This window comes from Salmo salar, chromosome 02 (genome assembly GCF_965601325.2).
Source record: "Salmo salar chromosome 02, fSalSal1, whole genome shotgun sequence".
NCBI lineage: Eukaryota > Metazoa > Chordata > Actinopteri > Salmoniformes > Salmonidae > Salmo > Salmo salar.
Window position 1 is genome coordinate 6,704,912 of NC_138292.1, and position 26,592 is coordinate 6,731,503.

The 26,592-nt window shown below is 44.8% G+C and overlaps 1 protein-coding gene across 1 annotated transcript; it reads left to right on the top strand.

Moving 5' to 3' along the window:
• Nucleotides 1-2,093: 2,093 nt before the first annotated feature.
• LOC106597472 (zinc fingers and homeoboxes protein 2) lies at nucleotides 2,094-26,220 on the top strand. Its single transcript, XM_082959286.1, has 3 exons — nucleotides 2,094-2,404; nucleotides 22,185-24,822; nucleotides 25,282-26,220. Exon 2 carries the CDS (start codon nucleotides 22,329-22,331, stop codon nucleotides 24,810-24,812), a length of 2,484 nt encoding a protein of 827 aa, XP_082815412.1. The 5' UTR covers nucleotides 2,094-2,404; nucleotides 22,185-22,328; the 3' UTR covers nucleotides 24,813-24,822; nucleotides 25,282-26,220.
• The last annotated feature ends 372 nt before the right edge of the window (nucleotides 26,221-26,592 follow it).

The window sequence follows — 26,592 nt, forward strand, 5'->3', positions numbered from 1 at the left end:
ATGGCATCCTATTCCCTTTAAAGTGCACTACTTTTGACCAGGGTCCATAGGGTAGTGTACTACTATATAGGGACTAGTGTGTCATTTGGACCGTAACCTGAGCCTCCACCAAGCCTCTCACTGCAGCAGAGAACTGCATCATGTTTTGGAAATGCCTCATCTCCCAATTTAGACAATGTGCTGTTTTGTTTTCCTTACTGGGGTTGAACTTAATTTAGGCAAAACAGTTTAGGTACAAATTGACTGATTTCAATTGATTGATTTCATTGATGCGTCCCATGAGAATTCAATGGGTCATCTCAGAATACCAAGGTTTTTTATAATAAGAATATATTGTTCAGGCACTGTATTTGGAAAACCCAAAGCCAGAATGAGCTATTCTATTACAAAAAAAACAGATGGTGTCACTGTTGGCTACAGATTGTTTGAGTCTTTTATCAATATATCTATGAACTGTTCAATATTAGCACTTAATTAATGAGAGACTGGAGCTGTTTTATCTGACCTAATATTAGTGGTGTACTTATTAGTATACATATTCCTATATTTCCTATACTCAAGATTTAATAATTTCTCTCTATTCACAAACAGGATTAAAAACTATTCAAATGACATATGAAACATCATTATTATGATGACCCCCACATGTGCCTTCAGAGAGAGAGAGGGGGGAGTGAATTCTGCAAAAATATCCTCTGTGTTCAACGTAAAACACCAAATAATGCAAGCAGAGCAGAATTAGGCCGATACCCGCTAATTATCAAAATCCAGAAAAGAGATGTTAAATTCTACAACCACCTAAAAGGAAGTGATTCCCAAGCCTTCCATAACAAAGCCATCATCTACAGAGAGATGAACCTGAAGAAGAGTCCCCTAAGCAAGCTGGTCCTGGGTCTCTGTTCACAAACACACCCCACAGAGCCCCAGAACAGCAACACAATTAGACCCAACCAAATCATGAGAAAATAAAAAGATAATTACTTGACACATTGGAAACAATTAACAAAAAATCAAAGCAAACTAGAATGCCATTTGGCCCTAAACAGAAAGTACACAGTGGCAGAATACCTGAACACTGTGACTGACCCAAACTTAAGGAAAGCTTTGATAATGTGCAGACTCAGTGAGCATAGCCTTGCTATTGAGAAAGGCCACCGTAGACAGACCTGGCTCTTAAGAGAAGACAGGTTATGTGCACACTGCCCACAAAATGAGGTGGAAACTGAGCTGCACTTCCTAACCTCCTGCCAAATGTATGACCATATTAGGAACGCATATTTCCCTCAGATTACACAGAACCACAAAGAATTAAACCCAATATTGACAAACTCCCATATCTACTGGGTGAAATACCACCGTGTGCCATCACAGCAGCAAGATTTGTGACCTGTTGCCACAAGAAAAGGGCAATCAGTGAATCAAATCGTATTAGTCACATGTGCCGAATACAAACAGGTGTAGAAGAACAAACACCATTGTAAATACAACCCATATTTATGTTTATTTATGTTCCCTTTTGTACTTTAACTATTTGCACATCGTTACAACACTGTACATATACATAAAATGAACAATTGAAATGTCTTTATTCTTTTGGAACTTCTATCAGTGTAATGTTTACTGTTAATTTGTATTGTTTATTATCTACTTCCCTTGTTTTGGCAATGTTAACATATATTTCCCATGCCAATAAAGCCCTTAAATGTAATTGAAATTGAATTGAGAGAGAGAGAGGGAGGGCAATAAATCACTGCTGCCTTTCACGATGTCTCATTAGGTAATTAGATGGAAGCTATTCAGTGAAGAATGTCAAACTAGGTGAGACGCCAAACAGAGACAGAGAGAGAAAGAGAGATTTAAAATCGCAGTAGCACTTGTAGACACCATTCACCTGAGACACAGCTGTCAGTACTGCAGCAAGACTAGCAGTAAAGTAGTGTCCCTCCCTAGACAAGCTTTGACCCGCCCAGTACTCTCAGTTTACTGCTTACTATTCAATGACCTACACAACGTTGATCTGGCGCAGAGCACAGGATGTCAACAACAGCTTATTCATTTTCAAAGTCGAAAGCAAGGCTCCAGCAACCACTGAAGGGCTGTCATTTCCCGGACACTATCCGAGGCTTGATACTGACCACCGTTCTAACTTTTAGGAGCGATTACAACAACTCCAGGATGGAAGTGGCCCTGCTATCGTATGCAAATACGTCCGCTGACGTAGTTGATCATGTGGTTTTTGGCGTAGATCCCCCTGCGAACGCGGATTTTTTTCGGCTGTTGTCTGGCGGATTCGGTCGAATCTGTAGAATAAATCGTCGTATTCGGTTGTTATCGTGTTGAAAGACCCGTTTTGGACCCCGTTTACCGGTGCTCGGCATCACAGCGCATCATACGTGGTGGACAGGTAAGAATATGCCAAATAGAATATTTATCAGTTTGCATATCGGCGAAAACAAGTCCCAAAGTTAAACCTGTAGCCTAGCTGTGTAGCTAGCTAGCCTCCCACCACCACTGTTTCTGTACGCAGACGCCACTACACATTTTAACTTGGCTAGCCACTAAACTTTGATTGTCCCGGTGTGGCTACACCTGATTGACGACCTGCGAGTAGTAACAATGTATCCAGTTTCAAGCAATGAAACGATGTGCCTACAGTCCTCGGGCTTTAGGAAGTTGTGTTTGCTACAATGCTGCGGTAATGTTAGTCGAGATTTGTGGGAGAGGACTTGTACTTTTTCCCTATGTCGACATAACCAGCAAAATATGGCCTCCACGCCGACATGGCGTTACGTCGTTGGCGAGGGAAGGGGACATTTGGGGAGCTTTTAAAAATTTTTTTTTATCTTGCCTATTTCTGTTGTATGCTATGGAATGGCGATTGGAATCATAAGACCGGAACGTTTTACATTGTATTCTAGTTCTGGAGTTTAACCAGCAACCTACTTCGATTTCGGGTACCAATGCCGTCCGTCGTATGATGTAGGCAGGCTGCAGGCAGCGGTGACGCCTTCTTGCACGTCCCTACTGCACTGTGGCAACAGTCACAGTGGAATAAAACGCCTCGTTGCAGTACAGCCAGACTACTGGTCGAAGTAGAATACATTTCACATATTGGTGGTTTAAGACGGGCTTGGTTCTCAGTATGAAGTTTGTTTCTTGATAAAGATCTATGCATAGATCTATGCATATGAAATGAGCCTGACACAATAGGCAGTATCTTTACATACTACAGTACTGTTGCCCAATGACATGCCTCATGTTATCATCATGTTATTTCCTCATGTTACACTACATGCTCATAATGTAGCCAAGTCAAGAAACGTCTGAAGTAGGTCTTTTATTGTGGTATTTAGTGGAGGGGTTACAGATTTGTATGATTATGGTGTCCAAAAGCCTGAAAAGATGCAGCACTCAACAGGATGACCTGATTTGACTTTTAGCCTACTGCATGTGTCCACTTACACCACTGTTAAAGGTACAGTGCATGTTTTTATGTTCACACAGGATTTCAAAACAACAGTTGTAGACCTCATCAACTAGGTTACTAACACAGGAGGTTGGTGGCACATTAATTGGGGAGGATGGGCTCGTGGTAATGACTGGAGCGGAATCAGTGGAATGGTATCAAATACCGTTCTGGAAAATGATGAGCCGTTCTCCCCTCAGCAGCCTCCACTGGTTACTAGGCATATTCAGGATATGTACAAACCCTGTGTGATCCTATCATCACATTTAGTCAGGGGGGGGGGATATCATCAACATTAGTGACCTGACTAATCCAGTCATGTCACAGTTGTGCAGCGTCTCTACGGTGACAACATCAGTTCATTTCTGACTGGTGGAATGTATTCATTCAGATCAAGGCATGGCAGTCATTCTCAAGTCATATGTACACACTGACTGCTGATGGCGTCATTACTTAGGCTTCGGTTGCTGAAGACAAATGTAGGCCTACATCCATTTGGTCTCCCTCCCTCCTCATCCCCATTCAGTGTCCTTGGTCTTTTCATGGTCCAGGCAGCGAATGGCTTGTTTAAAGATGGCCGCCTGTTCTTTCTGACTCATGTGGTGCTCACCTCAGCAATATCCTCTGTCAGACTCGGAGAGATGTTGTTCCTGCCTCCTCCTCTCTGCTTCTAGATGTGTCGTTAGCAAGGGGACTAAGATGGCCCTGGTGATGTCATACCTGCTGTGGGCATGTCTTCCTGTAAAAGCCCTGTAGTCTGTCTGTGTGGAGCGGCCACAGTCATGATGACTTCATGACAGCATAGAGACAGCCTCGTTAGCCTTGTGCTTATTATTAGGCAGTCGGGCCCCAAAAATGTAGTTCATCTTCTCAGTGAGAGGGTTCAGGAGCTACTCTTGTTTGAAAATGTATGCACTCTCTACTGTAAGTCGCTCTGGATAATAGTGTATGCTAAATGACTCAAATATATTTATTAGGCAGTCGGGCCCCAAAAATGTAGTTATTCTCCTCATTGAGCAGGTTGAGGAAGAGTCCAGACTAATGCCGTGCATGTGCTCGTCATGAATCATATGATGATCACCACATGATTACCCTCTTTTTATGTCTTTGTGTGTACATTTTTTTTTAAAGGCTGGCCCTTTCAACCTGATTGTCCTGCAGCCCTGTCAATCACTCTTCAATCCCCCACTCATTCCAACCAATCAGGGAGCTTGGACACACTAGTGCTCCGCCCAGTCACCTCAAGTTAGCGCGTGGTGTTTACATGCCGTCTTAAGAAGAGAAGATGCATGTTGTGTAGTGACGTACTCTCACATGCTGTTTCTATCTTGAGGTGTTGTGCGTCCATCGAACATAACCACACAACAACGTCAAGAAGTTGAACGGAATTGTCTGTGTGTGCCGTGTGATGGTTACTAAGTGTTTAGTATGGGCCTCAACATTGTGTTCTGATCGGGCAACACTGGCGTGAGCAGAACAGAACCTAAGCAATCGGCGTCAGTTAATAGCAGGTGAGGACATTCACAGCCGACCACTCAGACGAGCAGTTTTTTTTCATGGCCTGTTAGTCGTTAACTGTATTCTTTTATTTTTCACTTTGGTAATGAGTCAAAGACTGCATGCAGCAGGTTACATAATGTTGCATAATAATGTTACCGACTCAATTTCCTTCATGTGGATTACAATGACAAATCACCATTGTCCAATCAGAGTAGTAAGAAGGAGAGGATCAGAATTCACAGGGTATGATAAGACAGGGGCTGTTTCTTTTCCAGAACAATAACCTACTTATAGTCTGAACCAACTCTCAGCTCTTTCCTATCCAAAGTCCTCTGAAACCACTACTCAACAAATATGGACATTTAAAAAAACATTTTTTGTCATTCAGCAGACGCTCTTATTCAAAGCGACGTGAAACACACTGAGAATGCCACTGCCGATAGACGTTTCTTCTCTTGCTGGAACAAAAGCGGTACCTGCAGCGTGCCGACCCGGTAAAGAAGAACCTGACGTTTCTACCTGTAGAATCGCAATGCTCGTCGGTGGCCAACAACTTGGCTTTGAGCCAATCAGAGAGCACGAACCCCCACATGGGGGAGCCAACAGGAGTGAAAACAAAAAGGAAAAGTGGGCATTTTCTCCATACATCAACAGTTAAATGTCATGAGCCAGTCACACTTCACACTGTATGCAATGTAGGCTATGGGATGGTAGCTAGCTAAGTGCACGGATGCAATGCACACAAGGCCTGGGTAGTATACCGTATACCGAGGTATTTGGCAGTGGCCTCGGGATGGTTTTTCAATACCGCTGAAACTATTTATTTTGATGTTTTTCAATAAATGTTTATATTTGTAGCTACTTTTTAAAGTAAATACCTGCAGTCAACTTGTGCAATATATTAAGAGAGGAAGCTGATCACGTTGATCATTTCATCTGTCACATTATGAAGCTCACCGTAGTTCCCCAGAACAGTTGAGACAATCACGTGTTTGTTTGTAAATAGCACAACAGGAGAAAGTGCAACACATTCAGCAGAAATTAGCACATGGACATGCATTGCCAAACACTACTGCCACCTTCTGGTTTGGAGTATTTTAAAAAGGCAAAGTAGCTGACGACTTAAAGGTTTTTGCTGTGTGAACACAAAAAGAGATTGAGTGCCGACACCGTTCAGAGGTGCTAAGTACTGTCGGCATGTAAAAGTTTGACCAATGTGTCTAAGCTATTATTTTATTGAACCTTTTATTTAGCTAGGCAAGTCAGTTCAGCTTCAGATAGACAGCTAGGTGAGACGAGCACGTTTCAGTCCATAGTACATTTGTCCTCAGTGTTTATCAGCCAAGTCAGTGCCAGTAGGAAAAGACAAGTGCCAGTGTTTGAGTTACATAGGGATTGTTTTATCTGGAACTAAAAGAAGCCAAACTGTTGGAAAGAAAGGGCTTCACAGAGGAGAAGCAGTGATGTAAATAGAGTCCGAAAGCCACACAACTCTCACACAGACCGCATGGGTTTCCTAGGTAACGTCTCCCATCTGTTTTCTACTCAACAACAGTAAATTGATGTATTCATGTGTGTAATGGGCAGGCTTTCATGTTAGAGTACAGGGATAGGAAGGAGAGAAAAAGAGATGATAGGAGAGGGAGTTCGTACTGTTACGTGACCTAAACTGGGATATGCTTAACACCCCGGCCGTCCTACAATCTAAGCTAGATGCCCTCAATCTCACACAAATTATCAAAGAACCTACCAGGTACAACCCTAAATCCGTAACCATGGGCACCCTCATAGATATCATCCTGACCAACTTGCCCTCTAAATAAATCTCTGTTGTCTTCAACCAGGATCTCAGCGATCACTGCCTCATTGCCTGCATCCGTAATGGGTCCGCGGTCAAACGACCACCCCTCATTACTGTCAAACGTTCCCTTAACCTCTATGGGACCGGCGGGACGAATTCGTCCCACCTACGTAACAGCCACTGCCAGCCTGTGGCGCGATTTTCAAAATCTTCAAAATCCTATTACTTCAATTTCTCAAACATATGACTATTTTACAGCCATTTAAAGATAAGACTCTCGTTAATCTAACCACACTGTCCGATTTCAAAAAGGCTTTACAACGAAAGCAAAACATTAGATTATGTCAGCAGAGTACCAAGCCAGAAATAATCAGACACCCATTTTTCAAGCCAGCATATAATGTCACCAAAACCCAGAAGACAGCTAAATGCAGCACTCACCTTTGATGATCTTCATCAGATGACAACCCTAGGACATTATGTTATACAATACATGCATGTTTTGTTCAATCAAGTTCATATTTATATCAAAAACCAGCTTTTTACATTAGCATGTGACGTTCAGAACTAGCATACCCCCCGCAAACTTACGGGGAATTCGCTAACATTTTACTAAATTACTCACGATAAACGTTCACAAAAAGCATAACAATTATTTTAAGAATTATAGATACAGACCTCCTCTATGCACTCGATATGTCCGATTTTAAAATAGCTTTTTGGTGAAAGCACATTTTGCAATATTCTAAGTACATAGCCCAGGCATCACGGGCTCGCTATTTAGACACCCGGCAAGTTTAGCACTCACCATAATCATATTTACTATTATAAAAATGTCATTACCTTTTGTTGTCTTCGTCAGAATGCACACCCAGGACGTCTACTTCAATAACAAATGTTGGTTTGGTCCAAAATAATCCATCGTTATATCCGAATAGCGGCGTTTTGTTCGTGCGTTCCAGACACTATCCGAAATAGTAAAGAAGTGTCGCGCGCTTGGCGCAATTCCTGACAATAAAATTCAAAGTATTCCATTGCCGTACGTCGAAGCATGTCAACCGCTGTTTAAAATCAATTTTTACGTCATTTTTCTCGTAGAAAAGCGATAATATTCCGACAGGGAATCTCCTTTTCGGCAAACAGAGGAAAAAATCCCAAAGGCGGGGGCGGTCGGGGTCACGCGCATAAGCTAGTGTCTCTTGATGGGCCACTTGAGAAAGGCGATAATGTGTTTCAGCCTGGGGCTGGAATGACGACATTCTCTTTTTTCCCGGGCTCTGAGAGCCTATGGAAGACGTGGGAAGTGTCACGTTAGAGCAGAGATCCTTAGTAAATGATAGAGATGGCAAAGAAGTTCCAGAAATGGTCAGACAGGCCACTTCCTGTAAAGGAATCTCTCAGGTTTTGACCTGCCATTTGAGTTCTGTTATACTCACAGACACCATTCAAACAGTTTTAGAAAATTTAGGGTGTTTTCTATCCATATGTAATAAGTATATGCATATTCTAGTTACTGAGTAGGAGTGGTAACCAGATTAAATCGGGTATGTTTTTTATCCAGCCGTGTCAATGCTGCCCCCTAGCCCTAACAGGTTAAACACTAGGTTGCTCTTTAAAAGTGCTTTCCTCACCATCTTAAATAAGCATGCCCTGTTAATCTTTTTTTTTAACTAAGAACGGATATAGTCCTTGGTTCACCCCAGACTTGACTGCCCTTGACCAGCACAAAACATCCTGTCGCGTACTGCATTAGCATCGAATAGCCCCCGCAATATGCAACTTTTCAGGGAATTCAGGAACCAATATACACAGTCAGTTAGGAAAGCTAAGGCTAGCTTTTTCAAGCAGAAATTTGTATCCTGTCGCACTAATTACAAAAAGTGTTAGGACACTAAAGTCCATGGAGAATAAGAGCACCTCCTCCTAGCTGCCCACTGCACTAGGCTAGGAAACATTGTCACTATCGATTCTCATAGATTTATTGGTGATTTCAATGAGCATTTTTCTACGGCTGGCTATGCTTTCCGCCTGGCTTTGTTGCAACCCCTATTACTAGTCTGTTCAACCTCTCTTTCGTATCGTCTGAGATCCCCAAAGATTGGAAAGCTGCCACGGTCATCCCCCTCTTCAAAAGGGAAGACACTCTAGACCCAAACTGTTATAGACCTATATCCATCCTTTCCTGCCTTTCTAAAATCTTTGAAAGCCAAGTTAACAAACAGATCACCGACCATTTCTAATCCCACCGTACCGTTTTCACTATGCAATCTGGTTTCCGAGCTGGTCATGGGTGCACCTCAGCCATGCTCAAGGTCCTAAACGATATCATAACCGCCATCGGTAAAAGACAGTACTGTGCAGCCGTGTTCATCAACCTGGCCAAGGCTTTCGACTCTGACGATCACCGCATTCTTATCGGCAGACTTAATAGCCTTGGTTTCTCAAATGATTGCCTCGCCTGGTTCACCAACTACTTCTCAGAGTTCAGTGTGTCAAATCGGAAGGCCTGTTGTCCGGACCTCTGGCAGTCTCTATGGGGATGCCACAGGGTTCAATTCTCGGGCCGACTCTTTCCTCTGTATATATCAATGATGTCACTCTTGCCGCTGCGGATTCTCTGATCCACCTCTACACAGACGACACCATTCTGTATACATCTGGCCCTTCTTTGGACACTGCGTGAACAAACCTCCAGACGAGCTTCAATGCCATACAACTCTCCTTCCGTGACTTCCAACTGCTTTTAAATGCTAGTCAAACTAAATGCATGCTATTCAATCGATCACTATCCGTCCGACTAGCATCACTACTCTGGACGGTTCTGACTTAGAATATGTGGACAACTACAAATACCTAGGTGTCTGGTTAGACTGTAAATTCTCCTTCCAGACTCACATTAAGCATCTCCAATCCAAAATTAAATCTAGAATCGGCATCCTATTTCGCAAAACAAAGCCTTCACTCATGCTGCCAAGCATGTATGTTAGGATGGGAACTATATAATAATTAAGGATGAACGCCAGGAACAAGAAGTGTGACATTTTGGATTTCCTCCCTTCTGTAATAAGCAGCTAATTAGGTATTTTTACTTTATTCATGTGTTTAATCCGATACTGTTATATCTCCGGCTAAACTGTTATGTATGTAAGCACTTCAGAGTTATATCAAGCTAATAAGTCACTCGTAAGACAAAGTTGTAAGAGTGTTTAACTGTATCTTAATTTACTTTATAGTTCTCACAGAAGGTGATAATTCTGACTAAAAGGGAGGAGAGGGGAGGAGAGAAACAGGACCGGTTGAGAGAAGACGAGAGAAGGAAAGGAGAAGAGTATGTGAAGGCAAGGAGAGAGCATAAGAGGAGAGGACGACTCAGAATCAAAGTTTATTGGTTGCATACACAGATTTGCAGATGTCGCAGGTGCAGCGAAATGCTGGAGGAAGGGAGAGGACAGAAGAAAGAGCTCAGCTGGGGCTCTTCTCTCTGACTGCAGAAACCCACAGCTCTGACCCAGTCACGTGTCTCCAGCCTGACCAGCAGGTCACCCCTGCTGTAGCAGAGGCTGTCTCATATGTGGACACCCAGTAACACCAGTCATGCTTGGTTGACTACAGTAGGTCCAACAACTGTCTGTCGCTGATATAGGCTAGAGGAGGTACTCCAGATGGTTCATTAGAGAAACACTACTATGTGTTGGGGGCTATTTTGTAAATGACATCGCCGAAGTCAAGTATCGGTAGGATAGTCAGTTTTACGCGGGTGTATTTGGCAGCATGAGTGAAGGCTTTGTTTTGTGAAATAGGAAGCCGATTCTAGATTTCATTTTGGATTGGAGATGCTTAATGTGAGTCTGGAAGGACTACAGATGGTTTTACCAGACACCACCCTGCCAGGACTGACTGTTACGGATGGTTTCCCCAGACACCACCCTGCCAGGACTGACTGTTACAGATGGTTTCCCCAGACACCACCCTGCCAGGACTGACTGTTACAGATGGTTTCCCCAGACACCACCCTGCCAGGACTGACTGTTACAGATGGTTTCCCCAGACACCACCCTGCCAGGACTGACTGTTACAGATGGTTTCACCAGACACCACCCTGCCAGGACTGACTGTTACAGATGGTTTCACCAGACACCACCCTGCCAGGACTGACTGTTACAGATGGTTTCACCAGACACCACCCTGCCAGGACTGACTGTTACAGATGGTTTCACCAGACACCACCCTGCCAGGACTGACTGTTACAGATGGTTTCACCAGACACCACCCTGCCAGGACTGACTGTTACAGATGGTTTCACCAGACACCACCCTGCCAGGACTGACTGTTACAGATGGTTTCACCAGACACCACCCTGCCAGGACTGACTGTTACAGATGGTTTCACCAGACACCACCCTGCCAGGACTGACTGTTACAGATGGTTTCACCAGACACCACCCTGCCAGGACTGACTGTTACAGATGGTTTCACCAGACACCACCCTGCCAGGACTGACTGTTACAGATGGTTTCACCAGACACCACCCTGCCAGGACTGACTGTTACAGATGGTTTCACCAGACACCACCCTGCCAGGACTGACTGTTACAGATGGTTTCCCCAGACACCACCCTGCCAGGACTGACACACTCATGTCCACATAGCTCCTCATGTCAAGTCTCCAGTTTCCTTAAAAGCCCAATGCAGACTGTTTTATATCAAATCATTTCTGGGTAACAATGAAGTACCGTACTGTAATTGTTTTTAAATTAAACAGAAATAGCTTCTTAGCAAAGAGCAATTTCTCAAGCAAAATTTTTGCTAGGATTGTCTGTGTGGCCTGAGTGGGGAGCTGTTATTGGCAGAGGTCTGAAATTGTCTTTTATTATTGGTCTATTAACTAATTTAACAGAACTCCATCCCACCAAAACAGGCAGAAATTTAAGGCAGTCTTTTCAACCAGTTCTTACACTAAAAGGGACTTCATAATCACTAAAAGGGACTTAATAAGCATACTTCACAATTCCACAGTAATATTCCAACCTCGGTGTGGATAGATATATATTTATCCACACTATTATTTATATATATATATATTTATATATACTACTATTTTCTACATTGTAGAATAGTGAAGCCATCAAAACTATGAAATAACACATATGGAATCATGTAATAACCAAAAAAGTGTTAATCAAAATATATTTGACATTATTCAAAGTAGCCAGCCTTTTCCTTGATGACAGCTTTGCTCACTCTTGGCATTCTCTCCACTGGAATTAACAGGTGTGCCTTGATAAAAGTTCATTTGTGGGATTTCTTTCCTTAATGCATTTGAGCCAATCAGTTGTGTTATGACAAGGTAGGGAGGTATACAAAAGATAGCCCTATTTGGTAAAAGACCAAGTCCATAATATGGCCAGAACAGCTCAAATAAGCAAAGAGAAACGACAGTCCAGTACTTTAAGACATGAAGGTCAGTCAATACGAAACATTTCAAGAACTATGCAAAGGACATGTCGTGCTGCATGAGGCACATGGTGGTCACACCAGATACTCACTGGTTTTCTGATCCATGCCCCTACCTTGTTTTTAAAGGTATCTGTGACCAACAGATGCATATCTGTATTCCCAATCATGTGAAATCCATAGATTAAGGCCTAATGAATTTATTTAAATTGACTGATTTCCTTATGAACTGTAACTCAGTAAAGTCTTTGAAATTGTTGCATGTTGCATTTCTTTATATTTTTGTTCAGTATATAAATATGTTGCGTTTCTTTATATTTTTGTTCAGTATATAAATATGTTGCGATTTCTTTATATTTTTGTTCAGTATATAAATATGTTGCGTTTCTTTATATTTTTGTTCAGTATATAAATATGTTGCGTTTCTTTATATTTTTGTTCAGTATATAAATATGTTGCGTTTCTTTATATTTTTGTTCAGTATATAAATATGTTGCGTTTCTTTATATTTTTGTTCAGTATATAAATATGTTGCGTTTCTTTATATTTTTGTTCAGTATATAAATATGTTGCGTTTCTTTATATTTTTGTTCAGTATATAAATATGTTGCGTTTCTTTATATTTTTGTTCAGTATATAAATATGTTGCGTTTCTTTATATTTTTCTTCAGTATATAAATATGTTGCGTTTCTTTATATTTTTGTTCAGTATATAAATATGTTGCATTTCTTTATATTTTTGTTCAGTGTATAAATGTGTTTTGTACAAGAGGACAGAGTTCAAGAAAGCATGATCATTCTCAGGGTTAGACTGCATTGTGAATGCATGGACATGGTTTGATAACTGTCAAAGTATTTCTTGACTGGAGGACTTCATGCTTCCCTCAGCTTGGTAGTAATATTAGGATTCCTTTTCTAAACCAAATACTTACCTCCTCATGCTGTCTGTATTCACTGTGAATACCAGGCTCAGTCTTGTAGTACTACTAGGTCTTTACCAGTACAATGCAGTCTATGCAATGGTCCGCTTGGGCAAAGTATAGATTCAATTGACCCCCACCTGGATTCTACCAGTTCAATACAAGCATATGTATTGTGGACCCCCTCCAACTTGATGTTTATACAGTAGAATCAAAAGGGCTGATGTCTTATCTAAGTTGGTTGGGCCAAAAGTAGTGAGGCGGAACATTCTGGTCTCTGGTGAAGTGGAGAGAATAAATCCCTCCCCCCTGCTGTTAGCCTGTTTCCATGGTAACCGGGCTGCTAGACCACTTCAGACTTTGACTGCTATATTTAAAGACATGGTGGGACCCTAACCAGTAACTTTGGACTATTTAATTGTCCAAATCAGAATCAATGTGATGGACTGACTGGACTCACCCCGGATATGATAAAGACTTGCTCCAGTCCAGTAGTAGCCTGGTAGGCTTAAACATTGGGGTTTAAACACTGTTATTTATATCATTCTAATACAGAGAATCTGCACCAGGCTTCCAGTGCACTACTCAAAATTCCTTGGACCAATTCAGTTATTATTATTCTGTGTTCATAACCTAGATAAAATGGTAAGTAAAAGCAGGGAAAGAGTGATTGCCGGTTTCAATGCAGAGCTACAGTGTTTTTTTTCAGGGCCAATTTGATGAGATTTAAATGAATTCTGTGACGTTCCCAGATTCAGCCCCCTGCTGGGGGATGCAGTATTAGCAGAGCACTGTCTCCTCCCACACACCTCTCTCCCTCCCTCCATCATCATCACCCTCTAGAACACTGGAGCTGTGGGTCTGTTCAGAAAGCCGCAAAGTTTCACAACATTACACAAAGTTCAGATAGAAATGCACTGTCTAGATCAGACATACTTCTCTGTCTGGTAGAAGAATAGGGAATTAAGTCACTTCTATTTGTTGCGTTTCTGTCGCTGCCAAAGTTCTGAACACTTCACCTCACTGAATACAGCAGACCTCTGATCTATGGAACATGGAACAGTGAGCCCGTCTGGATGGAATGCCTACCTTCTTCCTGTCCACTCTGTTATCCTAGCAACAGCAGTCTGTGCCTTGTCCCCCTCCCCACACCCACCATGACATGTGTTTCTGTCACGTCAGATGAAGGCTGCTCTGAAAGTTTCTCGCCACTCAGCAGGTGGATCCATTCTGCTCTTCAGTATGTTGTTATTTACCACCTGTCTTGTTGTCATGGTAGATATGGAAGGGCTGTAGTGATGGTGTGATGGGCTCATGAGTCATAGTGTTGTCTCTGATTGGCCGGATAGAAAGGTCCTTTGACACACAGTCTCTGACTCGGCAGCTTCACACTTGTAGGGATTCATTGGCCAGCTGTTGCAATTCCTGGACACACAGCAGGTTGAGAGACACACACAGCAGGTTGAGCTGTGTTGAGACACACACAGCAGGTTGAGAGACACACACAGCAGGTTGAGAGACACACACAGCAGGTTGAGAGACACACACAGCAGGTTGAGAGACACACACACACACACACACACACAGCAGGTTGAGAGACACACACAGCAGGTTGAGCGTGGAGACACACACAGCAGGTTGAGAGACACACACAGCAGGTTGAGAGACACACACAGCAGGTTGAGAGACACACACACACACACACAGCAGGTTGAGAGACACACACACACACACACACACAGCAGGTTGAGAGACACACACACACACACACAGCAGGTTGAGAGACACACACACACACACACAGCAGGTTGAGAGACACACAGCAGGTTGAGAGACACACACAGCAGGTTGAGAGACACACACAGCAGGTTGAGAGACACACACACAGCAGGTTGAGAGACACACAGCAGGTTGAGAGACACACACACACACACACACAGCAGGTTGAGAGACACACACACACACACACAGCAGGTTGAGAGACACACACACACACACACAGCAGGTTGAGAGACACACACACACACACAGCAGGTTGAGAGCACACACACACACACACAGCAGGTTGAGAGACACACACACACACAGCAGGTTGAGAGACACACGCACACACAGCAGGTTGAGAGACACACGCACACACAGCAGGTTGAGAGACACACGCACACACAGCAGGTTGAGAGACACACGCACACACACAGCAGGTTGAGAGACACACACGCACACACACAGCAGGTTGAGAGACACACAGCACACACACAGCAGGTTGAGAGACACACACACACACACAGCAGGTTGAGAGACACACGCACACACACAGCAGGTTGAGAGACACACGCACACACACAGCAGGTTGAGAGACACACGCACACACACAGCAGGTTGAGAGACACACGCACACACACAGCAGGTTGAGAGACACACGCACACACACAGCAGGTTGAGAGACACACGCACACACACAGCAGGTTGAGAGACACACACGCACACACACAGCAGGTTGAGAGACCACACGCACACACACAGCAGGTTGAGAGACACACACGCACACACACAGCAGGTTGAGAGACACACACGCACACACACAGCAGGTTGAGAGACACACACGACACACAGCAGGTTGAGAGACACACACGCACACACACAGCAGGTTGAGAGACGCACACGCACACACACAGCAGGTTGAGAGACACGCACACAGCAGGTTGAGAGCACACACAGCAGGTTGAGAGACACACACACAGCAGGTTGAGAGACACACACAGCAGGTTGAGAGACACACACGCACACACACAGCAGGTTGAGAGACACACACGCACACACACAGCAGGTTGAGAGACACACACGCACACACACAGCAGGTTGAGAGACACACACACACACACACAGCAGGTTGAGAGACACACACGCACACACACAGCAGGTTGAGAGACACACACGCACACACACAGCAGGTTGAGAGACACACACGCACACACACAGCAGGTTGACACACACGCACACACACAGCAGGTTGAGACACACACACACACACAGCAGGTTGACACACACACACACACACAGCAGGTTGACACACACACACCACACAGCAGGTTGAGCACACACACACACACAGCAGGTTGACACACACACACACACAGCAGGTTGACACACACACACACACAGCAGGTTGACACACACACACACACACAGCAGGTTGACACACACACGCACACACACAGCAGGTTGACACACACACACGCACACACACAGCAGGTTGACACACACACACGCACACACAGCAGGTTGACACACACGCACACAGCAGGTTGACACACACGCACACAGCAGGTTGACACACGCACACAGCAGGTTGACACACACGCACACGCACACAGCAGTTTGAGAGACGCACACAGCAGGTTGAGAGACGCACACGCACACAGCAGGTTGAGAGACGCACACGCACACAGCAGGTTGAGAGACGCACACGCACACAGCAGATTGACAGACGCACACGCACACAGCAGGTTGACAGACGCACACACACGCACACAGCAGGTTGAGAGACACACACGCACACAGCAGGTTGACAGACACGCACACAGCAGGTTGACACACAGCAGAGGGGAAGTCAGTAACTTTTCAGCTTGGTTGTTATTGTGTCAGATGGAATGACCTTAGTGATCTGATGCCGGAGTGATCCGTCGTCCTATGGATGTTTCATGTTCTGTAACTGATGTTGACGTCTGTGGCAGCCTAATCATCAGGAATGATTCATGATGTGGATGAGCCTGTTGTTAATGTATGTTCTCCTGTTGGAAGCAAATAATGAAAGCCCCTTGAATACCGCAGCGAGTCACCACAGCAGTGTCCATTGGGGGAGTTACTTTGGTATCTGCTGGCCTGGGTTAGTATGTGTCAGTCGGGCTGGGAGCATATGAGTGGACAGACTAGGTCTCCATAGCAGAGTCAGACTCGCGCTCTCAGAGACAGTGAGCTGAGGACATGATATGAGACACAAAGCGTCGGCTGGGACCTCATGCAAGTTTAATTTGGCTCCAGTATGGCGGGGCGCTCCTCTCCACCCAGCCTGACACGCCGCAGCAGCACAGGGATAAGACGCCCAGCCTGGCACGCCGCAGCAGCACAGGGATAAGACGCCCAGCCTGGCACGCCGCAGCAGCACAGGGATAAGACGCCCAGCCTGGCACGCCGCAGCACAGTCCTGAATGGAGAGGAGAGCGTCAGTCTGCTAGCAGGACTCATTAGGACACGCAACAGAAAATGTTTTGAAACGGACCATTAGTGTTTCTCAATGGACAAGTCGACGTAGTCCCTCTCTTTTCAGTCCTTTTTCTTCCATTTGGAGCCGACTGAACACGACCCAGGTCTGGCAGACAGACGGACTGGCTCTTAGCAACGGCCCCTCAGTCCGCCTGACTCCACACTGCAGCCTTCCTGGCTCCATGTCTCCTCCCAGATGAATGAATACCTGTGAGGTGTGTTTTTAATACACTGCAGCCTTCCTGGCTCCATGTCTCCTCCCAGATGAATGAATACCTGTGAGGTGTGTTTTTAATACACTGCAGCCTTCCTGGCTCCATGTCTCCTCCCAGATGAATGAATACCTGTGAGGTGTGTTTTTAATACACTGCAGCCTTCCTGGCTCCATGTCTCCTCCCAGATGAATGAATACCTGTGAGGTGTGTTTTTAATACACTGCAGCCTTCCTGGCTCCATGTCTCCTCCCAGATGAATGAATACCTGTGAGGTGTGTTTTTAATACACTGCAGCCTTCCTGGCTCCATGTCTCCTCCCAGATGAATGAATACCTGTGAGGTGTGTTTTTAATACACTGCAGCCTTCCTGGCTCCATGTCTCCTCCCAGATGAATGAATACCTGTGAGGTGTGTTTTTAATACACTGCAGCCTTCCTGGCTCCATGTCTCCTCCCAGATGAATGAATACCTGTGAGGTGTGTTTTTAATACACTGCAGCCTTCCTGGCTCCATGTCTCCTCCCAGATGAATGAATACCTGTGAGGTGTGTTTTTAATACACTGCAGCCTTCCTGGCTCCATGTCTCCTCCCAGATGAATGAATACCTGTGAGGTGTGTTTTTAATACACTGCAGCCTTCCTGGCTCCATGTCTCCTCCCAGATGAATGAATACCTGTGAGGTGTGTTTTTAATACACTGTAGCCTTCCTGGCTCCATGTCTCCTCCCAGATGAATGAATACCTGTGAGGTGTGTTTTTAATACACTGCAGCCTTCCTGGCTCCATGTCTCCTCCCAGATGAATGAATACCTGTGAGGTGTGTTTTTAATACACTGCAGCCTTCCTGGCTCCATGTCTCCTCCCAGATGAATGAATACCTGTGAGGTGTGTTTTTAATACACTGCAGCCTTCCTGGCTCCATGTCTCCTCCCAGATGAATGAATACCTGTGAGGTGTGTTTTTAATACACTGCAGCCTTCCTGGCTCCATGTCTCCTCCCAGATGAATGAATACCTGTGAGGTGTGTTTTTAATACACTGCAGCCTTCCTGGCTCCATGTCTCCTCCCAGATGAATGAATACCTGTGAGGTGTGTTTTTAATACACTGCAGAAGCAGCATCAACAGCAATGCAACGAGGGCAAGTCAATGTCCGGACTGTGGTTGTCATAACTACCTTATGGAAATGAGTCTGTCCTGAATTTTAATGATGCACCTCTTCTGCTGGTTATGGGAATACCCCAAGTTACGATCCAATGAGTGACTGAGTTGATGACGGCAGTCATTTGTATTTGACATTTCCCAGTGCTGATGTAGCTAGTCATGGAAGTTCTACCTAGACCATCTCTTACCAGAGCCCTGACCACCAGACCAACAGCATGGAACATGTTCTACCTAGACCATCTCTTACCAGAGCCCTGACCACCAGACCAACAGCATGGAACATGTTCTACCTAGACCATCTCTTACCGGAGCCCTGACCACCAGACCAACAGCATGGAACATGTTCTACCTAGACCATCTCTTACCAGAGCCCTGACCACCAGACCAACAGCATGGGAACATGTTCTACCTAGACCATCTCTTACCGGAGCCCTGACCACCAGACCAACAGCATGGAACATGTTCTACCTAGACCATCTCTTACCGGAGCCCTGACCACCAGACCAACAGCATGGAACATGTTCTACCTAGACCATCTCTTACCGGAGCCCTGACCACCAGACCAACAGCATGGAACATGTTCTACCTAGACCATCTCTTACCGGAGCCCTGACCACCAGACCAACAGCATGGAACATGTTCTACCTAGACCATCTCTTACCGGAGCCCTGACCACCAGACCAACAGCATGGAACATGTTCTACCTAGACCATCTCTTACCAGAGCCCTGACCACCAGACCAACAGCATGGAACATGTTCTACCTAGACCATCTCTTACCAGAGCCCTGACCACCAGACCAACAGCATGGAACATGTTCTACCTGGACCATCTCTTACCGGAGCCCTGACCACCAGACCAACAGCATGGAACATGTTCTACCTGGACCATCTCTTACCAGAGCCCTGACCACCAGACCAACAGCATGGAACATGTTCTACCTAGACCATCTCTTACCGGAGCCCTGACCACCAGACCAACAGCATGGAACATGTTCTACCTAGACCATCTCTTACCGGAGCCCTGACCACCAGACCAACAGCATGGAACATGGATGTTCTGTGTTCTAAACAGTGGGCTGTAACAGTTGTTCCTGAAATGAAACATGTTGGTTCTCATCCCAAGCACCACTCCACTGGGTCTTAGTCACCATTGTGAAGAAAGCAATCTTTGAAGAGTTTGAAGAGAGGCAGTTACTGAAATGTGATATTTGATAGCTTTCTCCTGATTTAGTGAACTGATAAATGATCCGAGGTCAGGCAGTCCACTGTGAAAACAGATTTGTTTCTTCATTTTGGAGCCAAAAGCTACATTCACCATTCATCACACAAAGCCTACTCTTCTATTAAAGTCCTCTTACCATCATTTACCTGCTGTCCTGTCCAGCGGATTCTATCAGTTCAGTCACTGCTGGAAGTCAGAACACATCGGCCCTTATAAAAGTGTTCTATTGCAGAACCAAAAGTCTGTTATAGAAAAACACTTTCTCCCTTCCAGTTTTGTTGCATGGAAATGTGATTTGGTAATGCATGAGGCAACTAGAATATCAATTACTTCTTTCACGCTCTCTTGAATTAGCTCCTCTATCGCTTCATAAAAAAAAGAAATGCTCAGGGAAATTAAATCCATGTACTGTATTATATTGCATCCTTAAGGCTTCTCTGAAGTTTTTTCACATCTGTTACCTTGGAGCTGATTCTGTGTTGGTGCGTTGTCAGATTTAGCTACAGTATGTGTTGCACCAACATGGAGCTGTCTTGGCTTTGGGTGTATGTATTACTGGCTTTAGGCCTTTAAACATGCACTTTGTGGAAAAATCACTCTGCTATTTCCTGGTTGCTAAAATTCAAATAGTTCGCTTAATTTCAGTTTGTGACAAAACAAGCAAGTATAGTGTAGAGAATCATTGTACCATGTAAACGGCTGTGAAATATATTTTTCCATAACTAAAAAGAGTATTTTCAGCTGTTTGATACTAGTGTACAAAACCGTAAAAGATGCTAAAAAACAACAGTGCACACAGAACAGATCTACAGCTTCTTAGACTTGCTTTCAATGAGTGACAGATCTATAACACATATTTCTGTGTGAATTTGGTTGGGTTGCCCATAAAAGTAACATTACATATGCCATCTCTCTGTTGAAGTTGCAATCTGTTACTAGGGAGACGGTTACATATTGCAGCGTCAACAGAGCGATGACATATGTAATCTGCTACTAGGGAGACAGTTACATATTGCAGCGTCAACAGAGATGACATATGTAATCTGTAACTAGGGAGACAGTTACATATTGCAGCTTCAACAGAGACATGACATATGTAATCTGTTACTAGGGAGACAGTTACATATTGCAGCTTCAACAGAGAGATGACATATGTAATCTGTTACTAGGGAGACAGTTACATATTGCAGCGTCAACAGAGAGATGACATATGTAATCTGTAACTAGGGAGACAGTTACATATTGCAGCTTCAACAGAGAGATGACATATGTAATCTGTTACTAGGGAGACAGTTGCATATTGCAGCTTCAACAGAGAGATGACATATGTAATCTGCTACTAGGGAGACAGTTACATATTGCAGCGTCAACAGAGAGATGACATATGTAATCTGTTACTAGGGAGACAGTTACATATTGCAGCTTCAACAGAGAGATGACATATGTAATCTGCTACTAGGGAGACGGTTACATATTGCAGCTTCAACAGAGAGATGACATATGTAATCTGCTACTAGGGAGACAGTTACATATTGCAGCGTCAACAGAGAGATGACATATGTAATCTGCTACTAGGGAGACAGTTACATATTGCAGCGTCAACAGAGAGATGACATATGTAATCTGTTACTAGGGAGACGGTTACATATTGCAGCGTCAACAGAGAGATGACATATGTAATCTGTTACTAGGGAGACAGTTACATATTGCAGCTTCAACAGAGAGATGACATATGTAATCTGCTACTAGGGAGACGGTTACATATTGCAGCGTCAACAGAGAGATGACATATGTAATCTGCTACTAGGGAGACAGTTACATATTGCAGCGTCAACAGAGAGATGACATATGTAATCTGCTACTAGGGAGACGGGATCGGAAGCAATTTTGGGTTTCCAGGATTACCGTCATTGAGTTTGAAAGGCTTGTTTTGTCACAGAAGGGACAAGCTAGGCCCTGTGACAGAGGGATGGAGAACAATAACTCTGAATATGTACAATAGTTTAGGGACATTTTCATTGCAGAGTTAGGCCTTATTACCATGGCCATTTATGTTAAGTAGAAAAGAGAAAGAAAAATGATGACTATTGAACCGGCGGTATGGGATTTTAATATTGTCTGTTTTCAGGTTATTGTAGGAATGTCCTTGTTTGTTTAATTTCTCCTCTCTCTCCCCCCCCCAGATTGGGTGATCTGGGATGAAGTCTCATGAATTCCCTCATTGGAGCTGACATTAACAGTCAGCTGGAACAACAAGTGCATATTCTTCACAAGACAAACATCCCCTACAACGTCCGTCTAACAGTCCCAGGTGACCTACGCACGCCATGGCCAGCCGAAGGAAGACCACGACCCCTTGTAGAGCTGATGCTGTTTTTAGAGGTGATGACATGATGGGGCAAGAGGATCCAGGTGAGATGGAGGTGGAGGTATCGGCGAATGACAAAAGCACAGTGGTGAATGGATCCACAGAGATGCTTCCTGGGGAGGACTGGAGCTCTGGGACAGAGCCTAGTGGTTCACGTCAGGAGTCGCCGGCCCCTGAGAAACCTAATGCTGTGGATTCAAGGCCTCAGAGGAAGCAGCAGGGAGGCTATGAATGCAAGTACTGTCCGTTCTCTACGCAGAACCTGAATGAGTTCAAGGAACACGTGGACTCCAATCACCCCAATGTCATTCTCAACCCGCTCTACCTGTGTGCTGTGTGCAACTTCAACACAAAGAAGTTTGACACCTTGACAGAGCACAATGAGAGGTGTCATCCAGGGGAGAGCAACTTTAAGTTCAAGAGAATCAAACTGAACAATCAGACCATCCTAGAGCAGTCGATAGAAGGAGCAAGCAACGCTGTCGTCTGTGATTCAACCAACGGCATTCTGACTGGAGAAGACTTTGCCACTTTCCCCCTGAGCAAATCCACCACAGTGAAGATTAGTAAGCCAAAAACGGACAACAAACGGTTATTCACAGAAAGTCAACCGGACAGACTCAACCCCGAGCTCCCCAGAAAGCAGATCGCCGCCGTGAATGTGAACGGGACCGTGATCATCCCAGAAGCGACCCTAAAAGATAGCATCTCTCATATCATGCCTTCTCTTCAGCGCCCGCCTAACTACAACTTAGTACCAAAAATCGCTGTCCCTTTGAACACCTCTAAGTACAACCCTTCACTGGACAGTAACCTGACACTCATCACATCCTTCACCAAGTTCCCGTACCCGACCCAAGCGGAGCTGTCCTGGCTTACCGCTGCCTCGAAGCACCCCGAGGAACAGATCAAGGTGTGGTTCACCCTCCAGAGGCTGAAGCAAGGCATCAGCTGGTCCCCTGAAGAGGTGGAAGAAGCTCGGAAGAAGATGTTCAACGGTACCATCCAGTCAGTCCCACAGACCACCTTCACCGTGCTGAGCGGTGCCCAGATGGCTCAGTCCACCAAAGGACAACAGTCCCTAGTTCAATCCGTCCCCTTCAACCTCCTGGGACAGACCAGTTATGTGTTGACGCCCGTTGCAAACGGCTCAGCTGTCAGTTGTTCTCCCATCACACTAACCATGGCAAACCAGGTCGTGCAGTCAGTAAAGCGACCCTTGGCAGCTCCAGTAGTGGCCGCTTCAGAGATCAAACGTCCCTCCATAATCCAGACGATTCAGGCACCTAGACTGGTGGCTTCGCCTAAACCCAGCTTCACTTCAGACTCCGATAAAACCCCGGACCAGATTGCTGTACTGAAAGCTAGTTACACCCAGTGCCAGTTCCCTGAAGAGGAGGAAGTGTACCGTCTCATTGAGTCCACCGGCCTCTCTAGAGGAGAAATCAAGAAGTGGTTCAGCGAGCAACGACTCCTCAATCACAAGGTGGCGCCACAGGTGATCAAGATTGAGCCCCAGGCATCGAAAGACAGTCAGCCCAAAAAGGCTGTCCCCACCCAGTTTCCTCTCCTGGAGAGGCTCAAAGGCAAATCCTCTGAGCAGCTCAAGATGCTAGAGGAGAGTTTTCAGAGGACCAGCTCCCCCACTGAAATTGACGTTGACAACCTCGTTGTGGACACAAGGCTCTCCAAGACTGAGATCGACTGCTGGTTCTCAGAGCGCAGAGCGTTGCGGGACAACTTGGAGCAAGCCCTGGCAAACTCCATGGGTCCTAAGAGCCTTGAGGAGCAACGAGGGATACTAAATAGTGTTTACGAACAGGACAGCAAAGTCCGGTGCTCACCTCTTCCCATTGTCACCACTTCCACCAGTCCTGAGCCAATCGATAGGAAATCCCTAGGGCTTCTCAAAGAGGTGTTCACCCAGACCCAGTGGCCGTCGCCAGAGGAGTACAGCCAGCTGGAGGGACAGACTGGTTTGTCTCGTACAGAGATTGTCCGCTGGTTCAAGGAAAACCGATCCGCCCTGAAGAATGGAACCTTGGACTGGATGGAACAGTTCCAGAAAGTCAACGGCAAAGCAGAACAGAATGGTCAGAGCTCGTCAGGGATTACAGAACGACCCCCAAGCAGCATTCTCCAGCAGCACTTCACAGAAGCCAAGACGACACTGCTTTCAGCAGAAGACGCAGAAAAGCTTCCATTGCAGTCGAAACTCATCAACCAGGACATAGTCCAGTGGTTTACCAGTAAACTGGGCCAGAGTATGACAGACATCAGCAGGGGCAGGGACCAACATGGACAGGCCAACGTGGACAGAAGCAGGTGGGTGAAGGTGACCATGGCTGTAGGGGACGAGACTAAAGGTGCTTTGGAGAACCAGAAGATCGGATCAGAAGCAGAGGTGCTGATGGGAGACCAACCTGGTCGGGTGACTGGATGAAAAGAGCATGGTGAGTAGTCTATGATAAGCTACTGTACTGCAAATGTATAATTCCTTTGATAATGACGCATTTCAGTGTTAATGATCTCGTCTTGATGCCTGTAAGTAACTCAGTCAAAAAAAGATGTCCCAGATGCAGGGGAATTGGTTATGTAGTAGTGTGATGGCTTTCCCTTTAACAGAGAGATGGCTAGCAACAATCTAGCAGCTGTGGCTTTGAACCACCCGGGAAGCCTGTAATTTAGCCTTCAGAAAAACATCTTGGCAGGAAGAGGCTATTGAGATTATACACATGTGGTTATGACTGGGGATTTTTCCCCCTGGTGAACAGAAAAGCACCTCTGATAGCCTGCTGTATGGGTCTGTTAACTGCAGAATGATAGCTTAACTAAATGTGAAGTTAACAACAACGGGTGTAGTCAGCCATTTGTATAACAAGTCTGTGTTTTGACATTTTACTTTGTTTCAGAGGATACTGAGTTTCTCAAGCAGAAGATTCTCAAGATTGTTGAATCTGGAACCAATGATTTCCTACCTGGCCTGTGACATCAGCACAGTGGACAGTAGAGTCCACTCCAAACACTGACTGGCCAGACCATTGAGTGCCAAAGCTGGACTTGATGCATTATTATTATTACACTTAATAAAAAAGGGCCCTTGTAAATATTTTTCTGTATTGCAAAAGCTTTGTAAACATTTTCGGGGTTGCTGGTTTTTACATTTCTAACATGAGTCAATAACCCCTAAAAGAGGAATGTTTGGGTTTTTATGACGGTAATTATAAGCCAATTCATCAGGGTTTTTTTTAACAAAACGTTTAGTGACTGACAGCTGGTCATAGATGGCACTTATTTCAAGTGGATAGACAAGTAACACTTCTGATCTGATAACCAGTGAGTTCATCCATTGGACTAAAGGGTTTATAGTGGTTCTCTAGCAGACCATAGAATCACCTAGCCTGGGTACCAGATGTTTGGCATATGACAAGGAGTGGAATGATGGCACAAACAGGTCTCCTACCCAGGCTAAGAATCCCATACTTACATTACAATAACAGTTGTCCCCCCTCTCTCATGCTGAATGCTACCGCTGCTGAGACGACAGTCAGCCACAGAATGGACATGAATAAAACAAGAAAATGCACTGTACATGTTTTTTGTAGTTCAGTCTCATTTTGAATTGCAGCGTCCGTAACTGGTCTTTTCTCGTGTTGGCTTTCTAGATATCCATAGATATCCTAGGTGTTAGGCTCAATTTCAATGGCTCGCTCCTTGAGTTTCATGCCTCCTATTAGTGAATCATGTTCATACATGTATCTGGAATACTGTACTGCTACCAAGAATCTCTTTGCTTGATTTTTTTTTTTGAAATCCGTCTGCTGTAACTCAATAAAACACAACCAACTGAAGGATGTCTCTTGGTCCCTTGTGCAGTGGTCACTACTCAGATACTTAACCCTAAGGTCCCAGGGCTGGTTTCTACTAAGCTAACATATGGAATAGTTTTTCTAGGTGGTCATGCCGAGGATCATTTAGTTATTTTAGGACAGCTGTATGTGTTATAAAATACTAATCAAAAGGAAGTATGTTTTAAAGTGTCTGGCCTATTTCTGGGAGATGTAAGAAAGCTCGGGGGGGTTGAATTTGACCGTGGAACCTTTCTTGGAAATACCCTTTTCAATTCATTTTTCAGCCTGATACCGTGACACTTGTGGAGGTCGTAGAGCAAAATGGAGAACACCATTGTGTTATCTTTCCATAGACTGGTCGTATTAGTTTGT

What these genes read in the sequence shown, in the direction of transcription:
- LOC106597472 (XM_082959286.1), top strand. Translation starts at nt 22,329, where the DNA reads ATGGCCAGCCGAAGGAAGACCACGACCCCTTGTAGAGCTGATGCTGTT.